Below are 16695 nucleotides of genomic sequence, written 5' to 3'. Positions count from 1 at the left end.
TGATTCTGATAATATTCAATACTGGTTCTGTTCTGAAAGTCGCTGAGCAGAAACTCCAGACACCCAAAACATACCCCTATTGTTACAGTGTTGGAGGGTGGCTCCTTGAGTGTACAACTAACCAGAAGGTCAAATGACAAGCAACACGCACAAAGCACTGGAGGAACTGATGAGGGGCAGCGGCCCAAAACATCGAATGTACTCCTTCCCATAGATGCTGTCTGGCCTGCTGAGTTCCTCCGGCGTTTTGTGTGTGTTGCTCGGATTTCCAGCACCTGCAGGTTTTCTCTTGTCCGAGGTGAAACGACAGAACAGATCTGCCCTGGGCCGTGCGATCACTCGAGATCTGCAGATATTGCAACAACGAGCAACAAAGCCAAGGTGCTGGAGGAACTCAGTGGGCTGGGCAACACTTGGTACTCAGACTGAGACTCTCCTTTGGGGCTGGAGAGGGATGGGGGCAGAAGCCAAAGCAGGAAGATTGGGTGAAGGGGAATGGTACAAGCCGGAGATCACAGTGAGAGGGAGTCTCCATTTCTTACGTTCCCAGTCCTGATGTTGACTGTTTATTCCTCTCCACAGATGTGGAATTGTGCATTAAATGGCAGGGATATATCTTTAATAATATACTAATAGCAGGAACAATCATCTAATTTCAGGCATCTTCTATGGAGGTTAATAAACAGTCCACGTTTCAGACTAAGACACTTCATCAGGACTGGAAAGGAAGGGCGGGGGGAATAAAGCCAGAATAAGAAGGTGAGAGGAGGGGAAGAAGTTCAAGTTGGCAGGTGAGAGGTGAGACCAGGAGAGCAGAAAGGTGGGTGAGGGAAGAGGGGATGAAGAAAGAAGTTGAGAAGGAGAGAGGTGGAAAAGGTAAAGGACCCTCCCCACCTTTTTATTCTGGCTTCTTCCCCCTTCCTTTCCAGTCCTGATGAAGTGTGTCATTGTGAAACATCAACTGTTTATTCCCTTCCATAGATAACAGCCCAACCTGCTGAGTTCCCCCAGCATTCTGAATGCATTGTTCAAATTTTCCTACAACCTCTTGTGTTTATTCATCTATTGTCTTGCACTGTCCCACACCCAGTGATTAGTCTTACCAGCCACAAAGTGTCAGTTGGAAGTTTAATTTTATGCAGGGTTTGTTTCCTGAAGACTGGTTCTCTTTTTAGGTCATCCTCAATTATGCTATCCATAATATCACAACCCCACAATGATTCCTAACATACTCCAAACCCACTTTCCTCCATGTCCATCCTGAGCCTGCTTGTGCAGGGCCAGGAGGAAGGGGGCCCTCAGGTCCTCCACAGCAGGACGGCCTGGAAGCCGAGGGAGTCCAGCTCGTTCCAGGCAAAGCCCCGGGAGAGCTCCACCCAGACCGTGTCCCCTGCTCCCAGCGGCATGATGGCGCTGCCCGAGGAGGTCTGCTGCTGCCACCGCCCCATCCGGCTCTGGATGTAGTTCTGGAGCACCCCGTTCCTCATGAGCTGTACGAGCGACTCCACTGTGACCCGGCTGCCCAGCAGCGAGAAGGAGAAGGAGTAGACCCCCGCCACAGGGGCTGTGAAGATGCCGAAGGTGGGATCATAAGCTAGGCCCTCGTTGAGCAGGACGCTGTCATACGTCAGTGTGTTCAGCGAGCTGGGGTTTCTTCCGAGGGAGACCCGCAAGTTGAAGACAACCCTCGGCACATCTGCAAGCAAGAATTAACAGCGAGTGAGACTCAGAGGAGTTCATCCTTACGTGGGAATTGAATTGCAGCGTTGAAAATAAGTCTACAGTTCCCGGTGCCTTGGTAAAGCAGCTGGCATAATCAATCACCCCACCCACTCTGGACATCTCCCTCTCCCAAGGGGCAGAAGATACAAAAGCCTGAAAGCATGTATCCCCAGGCTCAAGGCAAGCTTCTACCCCTAGTTATAAGACTATTCAATGGTCCCCTAGTACGATAAATTGGATTCTTGACCTCATAATCTACCTTGTTATGACTTTGCACCTTATTGTTTACCTGCACTGCTCTTTCTCTGTAGCTGCTCCACTTTATTCTGCGTTCTGTTATTGATTTACCTTGTTCTACCCCAATGCAGTGTGTAATGATCCGATCTGTATGAACAGTGAGCAAGACAGGTTTTTCACTAAATCTCCGTACGTTTGACAATAATAGACTGATTTACTGAATTTTCTTATCCGTTACCTATTCAAGTGTCCTCTAAACGATGTTAATATATCTATTTCAACCACTTCCTCTGGCAGGTCATTCCATACACCCATCAACTTCAAGGAGAAAAAGTCACCCCTCAGGCTCCTATAAATCTCTCCACTCTCACTTTAAGTTGTGCCCTCTAGTTCCTGTTTCGATCAATATTGTGACCAGATTTGCATACAATACTCAACTTTTATTAACAGATTAGACGAGAGTGCAGTTATTGTGCTTACCAAGTTTGCCAATTACATCAGAATTGACGGTATGGTGGTTGGTGAAGAAGATTGTCTAAGGGGAAGTGGGCTGAGAAATGGCAGGTGGAGTTTAACTTGGATGAGTGTGAGTTGTACTTCGGGAAGTTAAACCAGGACAGAACCTGTATGTTAAATGGCAGGGCCCTGGGAATGATTGAGACCAGAGAGACCTCGGCATACACATTAGGTACCGGAAGGGAACCCGGTGTGGTCTTCTGCTGCGTACCCATCCAAGTCTTGATGTGTTGTGTGTTCAGAGATGCTCTTCAGCACACCACTGTTGTAACGTGTGGTTATTTAAGTTGCTGTTGCCTTTCTGTCAGCTTGAATCAGTCTGGCCGTCCTTGTCTGACCTCTCTCATTAACAAGGCATTTTCACTCACAAAACTGCCCCTCGCTGTTCTCTGTAAACTCTAGAGACTGTTGTGCATGAAAATCCCAGGAGATCAGCAATTTCAAGCCCACCCCCCTCCCCCTGGTCTGGCACCAATAATCATTTTGCAGTCAAAGTCACCTAGATCATATTTCTTCCCCATTCTGATGTTTGGTTTAAACAAGTAAACCTCTAGACCATGTCTGCCTGCCCATTGATTTGCTGCCATATAATTGTCTGGTTAGGTATTTGAAAATGTACAGGTGTATTGTGTATTTCGTATTTTAGTAGTATTTGAATAATATTGTGAATATGTTGTTTGATTAACCATTGTGGTTCAGTTATATAACTCATTATGCATTATATGTAAAAATAAGTGAATTACATACATCATGACACTACCATGTCCTATGTGTGCATCTTGCTTTAAGGCATCCATTAGTCTTGCGAGACCATGGACCTGCACCTGGAAAGTCTTCACTCTCCAGGGCTCAGACCTGAGCAAGGCTGTATGGAAGACCGGCAGTTGCCTGTGCTGCAAGTCTCCCCTCTCCACCACACCAATGTTGTCCAAGGGAAGGGCATTAGGACCCATACAGCTTGGCACCAGTGTCATCACAGAGCAATGTGTGATTAAGTGCCTTGCTCAAGGACACAACACACGTTGCCTCGGCTGGGGCTTGAACTTACAACCTTCAGGTCGCTAGTCCAATGCCTTAACCACTTGGCATCTTGCTTAAAGAAAATGAACTAAGACTCCCATTCCTGGCTCTCTTGTTTTCCTTTCAATTAGTTTTTTATGTTTTGGGGTTTCAGTACAAAACATAGCAGTGGTGCCAAGGTACTTTAATAACAAGACCCAGACAACAACCTACCTGTTGAAGTGCAGTGAGATGTCTGAGCTTAAAAAAAAGCACAGCACTCTTTCTTTGCAAGAGCGAAACAGTCAAGTACAATAAAGCAGCACATTTTTTTCCCCACAAGGGGAGAAAGTGGACAAGTTTAAAAAAAAGACAGGTTACAGAAGGATTCACAGGTTCATAGAGAATGAGTACCAGGTGATAATAATCATAAGAAAAGAACAGAAATAGCTGGATACATTGGAAAGTTAGACATGTTTTATTACATGACAGATAACTGGAATATGTATACTGAGCTAATTGTGCAAATGGAATAGCCAATGAGAAACAAATACCAGTTTTGCTGAGTACTTTGGGTGGAAGAGCATACAGTTTGCTTAGGAGCTTGACTGCTTCAACCAAACCAGCCAAATTAGCTTTGCTGATATTGTGAAAGTAATGCAAGAACATTTAGAACAGAAGCCATTGTTGATTGCAGAATGCTTTAGGTTTTGTAAGTGGAATCAAAAGGAAGGTGGGGGGGGGTGCTGTGTCAATGTATATGTCTGAATTGAAGAAGTTGTCTGAGCATTGTCAGTTCAGTAATGAGTATAATGATGCACTGAGAGATCATTTAGTTTGTGGAATCTTACAAGAAAGCATTCAAAAAGGACTCCTAACTAAGCGCAACTTACATTTAAAAGAGCAGTTGAAATAGCTGTATCAATAGAAACAGCAGACAAACACAATTGAGTTGCAGTCATGAATGAAAGTGAGTGTGAACAAAATTGCAATGTCTAAACCAAAACTGGCCTAGCCAATCAAATTGTGTTACCGTGTGGCAGGGGCTCATATTCAGTAGTTAAGTGCAAATTTAAAGGTGAAACTTGCAGAAAATGCACCAAACTAGGACACATACAAAGAGCATGTTGGGCAGACAAAAATAAATGGACCGCATAGGGTAGAGAAAAAGATTAAAAATCAAGTTGTGGTTTCAAGAAGAGCTCTAAACTGCACACTGTTGCTGAAAAATCTGATAATGATAAGAATGACTGGGTAGCCTAAAGAGTTTCAATGTGAAAGCTAACAATAGACTAGCAATATGGTTTACACCAGAAGGGAACAGCAAACTAATTAAAATGAAATCGGACGGTGGCTCAGCTGTTTCATTCATTCTACAAAATGCGTTTGAATTGCATTTCAAAGATACTAAACTGAAGTCTGCAGATATCCAACAAAGAAATTATACTAGAGACAAGATAATTCCTGTGGAAATGACGTTCGTAACTGTGAAATACAGCAACCAGCAAGCCACATTAGTCTTGTATGTGGCAAAAACTAGAGGGCCAGTATGAAGGTATAATTTGCTGAGGCAACTACAACTTGATTGGAGATCCAGCCACCATTTGCATCCCACATCCCCTGCAAAATGTCAACTGAAAGCGATTTAAGAAAGTTTCTGGGTAATGCTAAAACTGCCTTCATGCTGTACACCTTGAACGGTTGCCCAAGAGAGTGCAAACAACTGTTGGTGTCAACTTCTGTGCCTGTGGTTGGAAATTGTATTGGACCATGCTGCTCAGAGAAAGCGTGGAAGCGACAAGAGCAGTGGTTTGACAGGTTTGTAGGCAGCATATCTGAGAAAGCTTCTGATATGTTAATCAGGCAGTAACTTGTGAAACCCTGCTTGGTTCTAAGTTGGAAGAAAGCTCTAGGAGCTTCAGGAAAGTTGCCAGCATTTAGCTTTTGTGAGTATAAAGAACCAGAATCTACTCTGTGTGCATTAAGGTTATTGCATGAACTTCAAGTAGCTGCTTGCAACAGCAGATGCAAAGACAAAAGCCCAGCTGGATGAATGGAAGGCCATAGAGAAAAGAGTTAGTGGAGAATCAAAAACAGAGGATTTGTCAGATGATGTTGTGGGTGAAGAAACCAAGAGGAGAAATCAGATCGTAAAGGGAGCAATAGTAGATAATAGACAATAGGTGCAGGAGTAGGCCATTTGGCCCTTCGAGCCAGCACCGCCATTCACTGTGATCATGGCTGATCATCCACAATCAGTACCCCGTTCCTGCCTTCTCCTCATATCCCTTGACTCCACTATCATTAAGAGCTCTATCTAACTCTTTCTTGAAAGCATCCAGAGAATTGGCCTCCACTGCCTTCTGAGGCAGAGCATTCCACAGATCTACAACTCTCTGGGTGAAAAAGTTTTTCCTCAACTCCATTCTAAATGGCCAACCCCTTATTCTCAAATTGTGGCCTCTGGTTCTGGATTCCCCCAACATCGTGAACATGTTTCCTGCCCCGAGCGTGTCCAATCCCTTAATAATCTTACATGTTTCAATCAGATCCCCTCTCATTCTTCTAAATTCCAGTGTATACAAGCCCAGTCGCTCCAATCTTTCGACATATGACAGTCCCGCCATCCTGGGAATTAACCTCGTGAACCTCTGCGGCACTCCCTCAATAGCAAGAATGTCCTTCCTCAAATTTGGAGACCAAAACTGTACATAATACTCCAGGTGGGGCCTCACCAGGGCCCTGTACAACTGCAGAAGGAACTCTTTACTCCTATACTCAACTCCCCTTGTTATGAAGGCCAACATGTCATTAGCTTTCTTCACTGCCTGCTGTTCCTGCATGGTTACTTTCAGTGACTGATGAACAAGGACACCAAGATCTCGTTGTACATCCCCTTTTCCTAACTTGACACCATTCAGATAGTAATCTGCTTTCCTGTTCTTGCCACCAAAGTGGTTAATGTCACACTTACCCACATTAAACTGCAACCGCCATGCATCTGCCCACTCACCCAACCTGTCCAAGTCATCCTGCATTATCTCAACATTTCACACTGCCACCCAGCTTTGTGTCATCTGCAAATTTGCTAATGTTACTTTTAATCCCTTCATCTAAATCATTAATGTATATCGATAATAGTAGGATCAATAATAGAATATGTCAGTGAACTAAATGCGTCTTCCCAAGATCAAGATGCACAAACTAGAAGAAGAAAAAGGCATCCAGAGCTGTCCAAACCACTTGCTGCAGTGTCAGAGTCAACTTGTAGAACCACCGCAGAGGAGGCTCTGGAACCTGAGGTTGTTCCACAGCCACGAGTCTCACCTGCCGAGCAGAGTGGCCTCCCTCATCAGGAAAGATATTATCACACAAGAGTAAGAAAGCCTCCACAGCGATTAAATCTTTGGGCCCGAATGGGACAATTTAAAAATTGCTATGTCATGGATGTCTGTGTAGTAGTTGTATTGAATAATATATTGTGTATATTGTTGAATATTGTGTTGCATTCCATATTGAGTTGGAGTTTATAGCTAAGCAGGGAGAACTGTTGCGTATATAATATTTCAGTAGTATTTGAGCAATAATGTAAATATGTTGTTCGATTAAGCATTCCTGTTCACTTAAATAATTCATTGTGTGTTAAATGTAAAAATAAGTGAGTTGCATACATCCTGACTCTACCACGTCATAACTGCTTGCCTCGCTTAAAGTAACTAAAACAAACTAAGACTTGCATTCCTGTCTCTCTTGTTTTCCTTTCAATTAGCTTCTCATGTTTTGGAATTACAAAACATAATAAAGTGGCCACTGAGAAAGTACAGTAAGGTTCACACTGTCTCTCAGAACTTGTGACAGTAATAAACCAGATTACCAATATGTAGAGGCAAGAGGTTCTGCAGATGCTGGAAATCTTGAGCAAAACACGCAAAATGCTGGAGGAACTTAGCAGGTCAGGCAGCATCCATGGAGGAAAATGGACAGTTGATCTTTTGGGCCGCAACCCTTCATCAGGACTAGAAAGGAAGGGGGTACAAACCAGAATAAATGGGATGTCCATTTCCCTCCTGACTATAAAACCATAAAGCATAGGAACAGAATTGGGCCATACGGCCTGTCGAGTCCACTCTGCCATTCAATCACGGCTAATTTATTATCCCTCTCAAACCCATTCTTCTTGGCTTCTTCCCTGTAACCTTTGACACCCTTACTAATGAAGAACCTATCAACTTCCACTTTATATATGCCCAATACCTCCAGAGCCATGTGTGGCAATAAATTCCTGACCTGCTGAGTTCCCCCAGCATTCCGTGAGTGTTGTTACCTGCCAACACCTTCTTGTTGTCTTTACAAGTCTCTCAGCTCCCTCCGCGCTGCTCTCACAAACCGTGGGGCCAGCCAGTCAGCTGTCACCTACTTCGAAAGGGGCAATTAGGAATGTGTAAAAATACTTCCATTTTCAGCAAGGTTCAGAAAAATGAACGAGAAAGGTACTTTAGTTGCAGATCGCTGCTTCACTGGTGAATTCCTGAATCAATTTGGCACGGATATCGCGAGTACTTACTGCTGTGGAGCACAGACGCCTCCTGCTCAATGTGGGAGATCTTCAATTTGAGAGATTTGATGTCTTGTGTCTTATTCATCGCAGCTTGTAAATCCTGAAGGTTCACCTAAAAGAATTTAAAACCAGGGTACGGTCCACTCTTTCTGTGCCGCGGGAGGTGCAGTGAGGAGGGAACGCTGTGGGAAGGGGGTGAGGAAGGAATGCTGTGGGAGATGGTGGGGAGGGAGTGAGGAGGGGACGCTGTGGGAGGTGGTGAGGAGGGGATGCTGTGGGGAGGTGGTGAGGAGGGAGTGCTGTGGGGAGGTGGTGAGGAGGGAGTGCTGTGGGGAGGTGGTGGGGAGGGAGTGCCGTGTGAGGGGGTGAGGAGGTAACACTGTGGGAGGTGGTGAGGAGGGGATGCTGTGGGAGAGGGTGAGCAGGGAGTGCTGTGGGAGGGGGTGAGGAAGGAACACTGTGGGAGGGGGTGAGGAGGGAGTGCTATAGGGAGGTGGTGAGGAGGGGACGCTGTGGGAGGGGGTGAGGAGGGAGTGCTGTGGGGAGGTGGTGGGGAGGGAGGGCCGTGTGAGGGGGTGAGGAGGTAACACTGTGGGAGAGGGTGAGGAGGGGACGCTGTGGGAGAGGGTGAGGAGGGGACGCTGTGGGAGAAGGTGAGGAGGGAGTGCTGTGGGAGGGGGTGAGGAGGGAACGCTGTGGGAGGGGGAGAGAAGGGAGTGCTGTGGGAGGGGGTGAGGAGGGAACGCTGTGGGAGGGGGTGAGGCGGGACGCTGTGGGAGGGGGTGGGGGAGCGCTGTGGGAGGGGGTGAGGAGGGAACACTGTGGGAGGGGGTGGGGGAGCGCTGTGGGAGGGAGTGCTGTGGAAGCGACAGTAGGAGGGAACACTGTGGGAGGGACGGTAGGAGGGAACACTGTGGGAGGGGGTTGAGGAGAGCACGCTGTGGGAGGCGTGGTGAGGAAAGTGCGTCATGCTACAGGACATACTGAGGGAGAGTGGAGCACGGAATCAGGCCATTCTGCCTATCTGAGTGTTTGATCGCCATCAAGCACCCACTACACCCCTCACTCTCTTGCTACACACCACTGCATGCAACCATAGGGGTAAGAATGGACAGACTGGAGGAGGAAGGGACTTACCTTGGAGAATCGTGAACAGATATCGGAAGTGGCGTTCCCAAAGGTGGGCCAGCAAGGAAGAAGGAAGAGCCAGAATCCCTGGGAACATAAACACATGCCATGGTTAACATCAGCACAGCCAAACTTAGTGGTGTGGCCCTCAGGGTTGGACAACTTCCCTTATCCGTTGACAGTCCCTCCTCTCCATCTACTGAATGACACAGGGCAGTGCCGTGTATCCCATAACCATTACTTCCCCATTACAGGACAGTCCTGATCCAGCTATTCAGAAATTCCAATCTTCCTGCATGCCTGTTACACTCGCTAGGACCCTGATTCCCACTCCCTTTAAACCCATCAGGACTCCGTTTCCTATTCCCTTTAAACCCATCAGGACCCCGTTTCCTATTTCCTTTAAACCCAGTGGGATCTTGTTTCCCACTCCCTTTAAACCCACTGGGTAACCCGTTCCTAGTGCACCACTCTCTCCTCACCACCCCTCCCACAGAAAGGAGGGTTTCCTCCTCGGTGCCCTCCCACAGCAGGGGACTCCCTCTGCCCTGCCCTTCCCACGGTTTGGCACTCCCTCCTCACCACCCCTCCCATAGTGAGGGGCTCCCTCCTCACCATTCCTCCCACAGTTAGCGGCTAGCTCCTCACCACCCCTCTCACAACCAGGGGCTCCCCCCTCACCACCCTTCCCACACTGTAAAACTCCCTCACCACCCGTTGCTTCATTTTTAATTCTACAGCTCTTCAACGACAGTGTATATCATGAATCTATACTCAGAGACTGGACGGAGTGAGAATCCATATAGATTAAAAGATCCAATGTGACCCCCACCCGGTTCTCAGGACTGAATCGGACCTTCATTCTCCAACGATTCAATCCTCTGTCTCTGGTGACTGAGGTGGGGTCTCTTTTCCTCTCTCGTGGGAGCACAGCTGCTGTCTGTGATCCAACGTGGGAATCCAGCAGAGATCGGGGAAGTTTCAAAACCGCACCGAAGTCCACAGGAAAGTTAGTTAACGTTCTGGGACAGATAAACATTATGCACACAACCCATTCAGTCTCTACACCCCTCCCTGACTCTGTGATCCCATCCAGCCCATAGACTCCTTCCCGTCTCTGTGACCACTTCCAGTCCCTACACCCCTCCCAGCCTCTGCGTAAACTCCTCCAGCTTCTACACCCCTCCCCGTCCGTGTAACAAATCTGACCCCTATGCCTCTTTCTGTCTCTGCCAACCTCTTTGGCCCCCACATCCTTGTCTGTGTAACCCTTCTGGGTCCACTCAATAACTCCTGGCTAATGTTGTGCCTTTATGTAGGAAAGGCTACAAAGAAAACCCTCAGAACTATAGACTACAGGCATAATGTCAGGGTAGGTAAGTTACTAGAGGTGATTCTCAAGGAATAGATGTACTAACATTTGGAAGAACCCAGTGTTGATTAGGGATAGTCGGCACAACTCTGTGTGTGGGAGACTGTGTCTCATGAATTTGATAGGGTTTCTTGAAAAAGTAACCAAAAAGGTCAAGAGCAGGGAGGGAGACGTGGTCTATATTGACTTCAGTAAGGCCTTTGATAAGGTTCCACATGGAAGGGCCACTGCACAGGATTGGAAAAAGCTGCAGGAATTTGCAAACTCAGCCAGCATTAGCCTCCCAGAATCAAAGACATCTTCAAAAGGTGATGCCTCGATGAGCCAGTGTCAATGTTCCCTCTGAGCTGTGTGCGCGCAGACTCATCGTTTGCTGCCGCGCACAAAGGGATTTACACCGCGCACAAAAGGTTGTCCCCTCTACCTCGTTGGCATGTTAAGCATATTTCACGATCCTACACTGTTAGATTCCCGTTTCCATTTTCAGATGTGGACGGTGTTGACAACACAGGGTTTGCGATGATTTTTCTGCTGATTTTAGAACTGGCTTATTTACACTGGTTTTTTTTGGGAAGAAATTACTCAGTGCACTCACGTTGTTGTCACTGGGCAAAAAAAAAAAAAGCAGAGCACAAGATTTTTGTGCACACTGGTCATTGCAAATTAGAGGGAATGTTGGCCAGCAAACGTCATTAAGGACCCACATCACCCAGGACATGCCCTCTTCTCATCGCTACAATCAAGGAGCCTGAAGACACACACTCAATGTCTCAGGAACAGCTTCTTCCTCTCCGCCATCAGATATCTGAATGGACAATGAACCCATGTACACTGCCTCCCTACTTTTCCCTTTTTCGCTCTCTCTACACTATTTACTGTATTTAATATATTCATTTATATATATCTTGTTGTCATTTCTAGTTTTTTGCTATTATATAGGTATTGCATAAAACAGCAAATTTCATGCCAAATGCCAGCGATATTAAAACTGATTGGAGGGTTAGATCGCATGGGATCCAGGGAGGGCTGGCCAATTTGATACAGAATTGGTTCAGTTGTAGAAAGCAAACGGTGATGGTAGGGGTTTATTTCTTGGAGCAGAGGCCTGCGACTGATGGTGTTTCCCTGGGCTCCGTGCTGGGACCACTACTATTTGATGGTTCGTAAGTTTATGTAAGAAGGGCTACAAAGAAAACCCTAAACTAAGTGATGTCATTGACAGTGAAGTTGGTTATGGGGAGCTACAAGGTGATCATGGTCAGATGATGAATAGTGAGTGGAGTTTAATTCAGATAAGTACAAGGTGTCGTATTTTAGGAAGACAAACGAGCTTTCTCACAGTGAACAGATGAGGCTTGGGTAGTGTTGTAGATAGCTTCTTCAGGGTTCCCTGTAAGTGGACGGGGTGGTGAAGAAAGTGCTTGGCACGCTGGCCTTCATCAGTCAGGGCACTGAGCATGTTGCAGTTGTACAAGACGTCAGTGAGGCTGCATTTGGAGTATTGTGTTCACTTTTGTTCAAACTAAGACGGAAAGAGTGGCGAGGAGATCTTCAAGGATGTTGCCAGGAATTGAGAGTCTGAGATATGTAGAGAGGTTGAGTAGATTGGGACTTAATGCCTCAGAAGACTGAGGGAAGATTTTTTTAGAGGTGCATAAAATCATGAGGGGCAGAGATCGAGTGAATGCACAGACCTTCATTATCACCAAATAGACCTTCCCTGGAACTGTAGCCCTTGGCAAAAAGGTTAACTCAGATATTTTTTTATCAATCCCGGTGGATTGAATCTGTTTGTGAATAGAATTATTGTCCTGTGTACAAGTATGATGAAGCATAGATACAATTCCACCACCATTATAAACACAAAGGTACAGACAACACCCAGAACCTAAATTATATATGAATTATACAAAGTGCAGAACAGGGTATTAATGCAAAACCACAATCAGAGACAAGTCTGCAGTAGTGCAAGAGGTTCTCCTGGTGTTGCTATGATTAAGGTTGTGCTGGCTGGTTCAAGAACCAAGTGGTCGAAAGGAAGACGCTCACCCTGAACCTGGTGGTGTAGGAACTTCCGAGCAACACACACAAAATGTCAGAGGAACTTGGGTTTCCGTACCTCTTGCCCAATGGGAGCTGTGAGAAGTGAGAATGCGACATCCTCCGGGCACTGTTGTTGGGACAAGTTTCAGATCCCTGTCCAGTCTCTGACACAGGCTGCAAACAAGTACCATCAATAAGCAGTCGACACCCTAAAGGAAAATCCATTCCCACTCTGAAATGGCTGCAAGCCAGGTCCTTCTCTAAGTCATGGGCAGGTTCTAGATTTCTTTACCAAGATCGGTGACTGATAGCAGCTCTCCTCTCAGACTACTATCTTTACTGTTCATTGCACCAGCTTCAATCCCTTTCACTGCTCCTCAGCCAATGAGGCAGCCCATTTCTGCACGTAGCGAAACCCAGCAAATGTCCACACAGGGGCTGATCAATGGAGAAATGATGGACAGCGACCTTCTCCGACAGAGGAGGGTCTAATCATCTCCCCGTGATATTCAATGGTGTTTCCATTACCCAGTCCGCCACCATCAACATTCTGGGAGACACCACTGACTAGGAAGTCACCCAGACCAGACACAGAAACACCAAAGATATAGGAGCAGGCCAGAGGCTGGCAGTCCCGAGGAGAGTGACTCACCTCCTGACACCTCAAGGCCATTCCCCCGCCAGCAGGTCAGGAGTGTGATGGGACACTCCCTACCTGCCTGTGTTGAGTTAGTCTATGCACTCCATATCCGTCACATTACCTGTCCCCAATCTACAGGTTAGGAGTAAGACAGGGCACTCTCTACTTGCCTGCGTGGAGTTAGTCCACGCACTCGATGGCCTTCTGCATATCTACAAGGCTCCAGTCAGGAGGCTGCGACATTCCCTACCTGCCAGGGTGAGTGGGGCTCCAACAACTCCTGAGAAGGTTAACACCGTCAAGGACAGAGCTCCCCCTAACTAGCCCCCTCCCTCCACCACTGGCACACAGTGGCTGCAGTGTGCTCTGTCTACCAAACGCACTGCGATTACTCGCCCGGGCTATGCCACCTACCCCCTCCTGAATTCCCGCCCCTCTCCTCACTCAGAAGTGCGAGGGCATCAGGGGGAAAGACAACACAGCCGAACACCACCACTCACAGGTTAATCACCCCTCCAACTCAGAAATCTATCAGCTCTTCCTTCACTGTCGCAAGGTCTGAACTCCAGGACTCCTTCCACCCAACACAGGTGAGCACCTTCCCCACGCAGACTGCGGTGGTTCGAGGGGGCTGGCCCTCAACACCCTCGCCTCCTCTCCTAGGAGGGGTGCAGACAGGGTTGGGCAATAAAGAAGTGGCAGATGGAGTTCAACCTGGAGAAGTGTGAGGTGGTACACTTTGGAAGCACAAACTCCAAGGCAGAGTACAAAGTAAATGACAGGATACTTGGTAGGGTGGAGGAGCAGAGGGATCTGGGGGTACATGTCCACAGATCCCTGAAAGTTGCCTCACAGGTGGATAGGGTAGTTAAAGCTTATGGGGTGTTAGTTTTCATAAGTCGAGGGATAGAGTTTAAGAGTCGCGATGTAATGATGCAGCTCTATAAAACTCTGGTTAGACCACACTTGGAGTACTGTGTCCAGTTCTGGTCGCCTCACTATAGGAAGGATGTGGAAGCATTGGAAAGGGTACAGAGGAGATTTACCAGGATGCTGCCTGGTTTAGAGAGTATGGCATTATGATCAGAGATTTAGGGCTTTACTCTTTGGAGAGAAGGAGGATGAGAGGAGACATGATAGAGGTGTACAAGATATTAAGAGGAATAGATAGAGTGGATAGCCAGAGCCTCTTCCCCAGGGCACCACTGCTCAATACAGTACTGTTCTATGTTCTATGTTCTATAAATGCTGGTCTCATCGTGCAGAGTTGGCATCCAATGACTTGTACTATGACGTATTCTACCAATCTATTTACCTTTGTTAGTAACAATAGGAAAGAACCTCCGAAGTTTTCCAGAGTTGTCAAAAGGATTTTTATTTAGGGTGGGGACAGCTGATTGATAATTACTGTTTGCAATCAGTGCCAAGGACTGAGCACAGATATGGAACTGATTCAACACGCACAAAACGCTGGAGGAACTCAGCCAGTCTGACAGCATTTATGGAGGAGAACAAATAGTTGACGTCACAGACCAAGATTAGATTAGATTATGAGGACACTCAGTCCTTGTTTATTGTCATTTAGAAATGCATGCATTAAAAAATGATACAATGTTCCTCTGGTATGGTATCACAGAAATACAAGACAGACCAAGACTAAAACTGACAAAAACCACATAATTATAACATATAGTTACAACGGTGCAAAACAATACCATAATTTGATAAGAGCAGACCATGGGCACTGTAAAAAAAAATCTCAATGTCCTGATAGCCCCAACATTTCATGCAGATGGTAGAAGGAAGAAACTCTCCCTGCTATGAGCTTCCAGTGGCGCAAACTTGCCGATGCAGCATCCTGGAAGCACCTGACCAAAGTCTGACTCCGAGTCCGTCTGAAAACTTTGAGCCTCCGATCAGCCCTCCGACACCAAGCACCGAGCACCATCTCTGCCGAGCGCTTCGAACCCGGCCTTGGCCGCCAAACAACAGGCAAAGCCGAGGATTCGGGGCCTTCCCCTCCGGAGATTTTGGATCACACAGTGGCAGGCATTTCAGAAGTTTCACCAGATGTTCCTCCGTGCTCTCATGTCTGCCTCCATCAAATCAGGATTGTGCATGGCACCCTACTTGACAGATAACAGATATCATTCACCGGAGTGGCTGCTGCGAGCTGCGTCGTGCCGCCATCTTCTCCTCCTCCATACTTCATCAGGACTGGAAAACAAGGGGGCAGAGGCCAGAGTAAGAGATTGAGGGGAGGGAGAGAAGTACAAGTTGGCAGGTGATAGGTGAGAGCAGGTGAGGGGAAAGGTAGGTGGGTGGCGAAAGGGTAGGATGAAGAAGGAAGTTGGAAGGTGATAGGCGGAAGAGGCAAAGGGCTGAAGAAGAAAGAATCTGATTGGAGAGGAGAGTGGACCGTGTAAGAAAGAGAAGGAGGAGAGGCAACAGAGGGAAGTGCTGGGCCGGTGAGGACAGAAAGGGCGAGAGTATAACCAGAAATTGGAATGATAAAGAGAGAAGGAGAGAGGAGGAGAAGTTAGATAGGTTGATTTTCATGCCGTGAGATTGGATGCTACCCAGACAGAATATGATGTGTTGATTCTCCAACCTGAGTGTGGCCTCATTACGGCAGTAGGGAAGGCCATGGACAGGCATGTTTATGTGAGAATTGGAAGTTCAAATCAAAATTGGTGGCCACTGGGAGATCCTGCCTTTTGTGGTGGATAGAGCAAAGGTGCTCAAAGAAACTGTCCCCGAACTGCATTGGATGTCGCTGATGCGGAGGGGGCTGCACTGGGAGCACCAGGTACAGTAGATGACCCCGAATGACTTGCAGGTGAAGAGTTGCTTCACCTGGAAACCCCTTTAGACAGTAGTGTCAAGGATATGATGCATCTCTGCTTTCTCGCCAGCCCAGCTACCCGCCATCCAGGTTCAGCCATCTCCTCGGAGGTTCAGAAGCCTGAAGTCCCACACCACCAGGTTCAGGAACAGTGACTTCTCTTCAACCGTTCGGTTAGTGAATCGGCGTAATCCTAATCACTGTCTCAGTAGAGCAATGCTAGGACCAGCTCTTCCACTGGCGTGGAGGTGTCACTGATTGTGCTTCTGCACTGTCTTAAATCTGATTCTGAGGCTTATTATCACCGACTTCATCCAGATTGTTTAATGACATTCCCTCTACACATGTGTAAAGGAGAACAAAGTAATTGTTACTCCAGATCCGATGCAGTACAAGAAGAAGCACAAAAGATAAGGAACACAGTAATAATAAAACTCAATAAATATAAATACATAAGATAGCTTATATAGGCATCCGTGGGATCATGAGACCATGGATTTACGCCCTGGTCAAGGTTGTATGGAAGACCGGCAGTTGCCCATGCTGCATCTCCCCTCTCCACACCACCGATGTTGTCCAAGGGAAGGGCACTAAGGCTGATACAGATTGGCACCGGTGTTGTTGCAGAGCAATGT

General features: G+C 47.0%; 1 protein-coding gene across 2 annotated transcripts; it reads right to left on the bottom strand.

The window, feature by feature from the left end:
• Positions 1 to 1253: 1253 nt before the first annotated feature.
• Positions 1254 to 8123, bottom strand: LOC134341159 (complement C1q tumor necrosis factor-related protein 3-like). 2 transcript variants are annotated; one of them, XM_063038950.1, is made up of 2 exons: positions 8039 to 8123; positions 1254 to 1696 (listed from the first exon to the last, which is right to left on the bottom strand). In XM_063038950.1, the coding sequence occupies exons 1-2, from the start codon at positions 8115 to 8117 to the stop codon at positions 1299 to 1301; spliced, it is 477 nt and encodes a 158-aa protein (XP_062895020.1). In that variant the 5' UTR covers positions 8118 to 8123; the 3' UTR covers positions 1254 to 1298. The 2 variants fall into 2 exon arrangements, 1 of the variants encoding a protein (XP_062895020.1); XR_010016718.1 differs by lacking the exon at positions 8039 to 8123 and adding an exon at positions 7799 to 7878 and having other exon boundaries at positions 1595 to 1696.
• Positions 8124 to 16695: the final 8572 nt, after the last annotated feature.

The sequence above is a fragment of the Mobula hypostoma genome, assembly GCF_963921235.1.
Source record: "Mobula hypostoma chromosome 8 unlocalized genomic scaffold, sMobHyp1.1 SUPER_8_unloc_1, whole genome shotgun sequence".
In the NCBI taxonomy this organism is placed as follows: domain Eukaryota; kingdom Metazoa; phylum Chordata; class Chondrichthyes; order Myliobatiformes; family Myliobatidae; genus Mobula; species Mobula hypostoma.
Note: the sequence above shows the minus strand (reverse complement) of the source record. Positions and strands in the feature narration are given on the sequence as shown.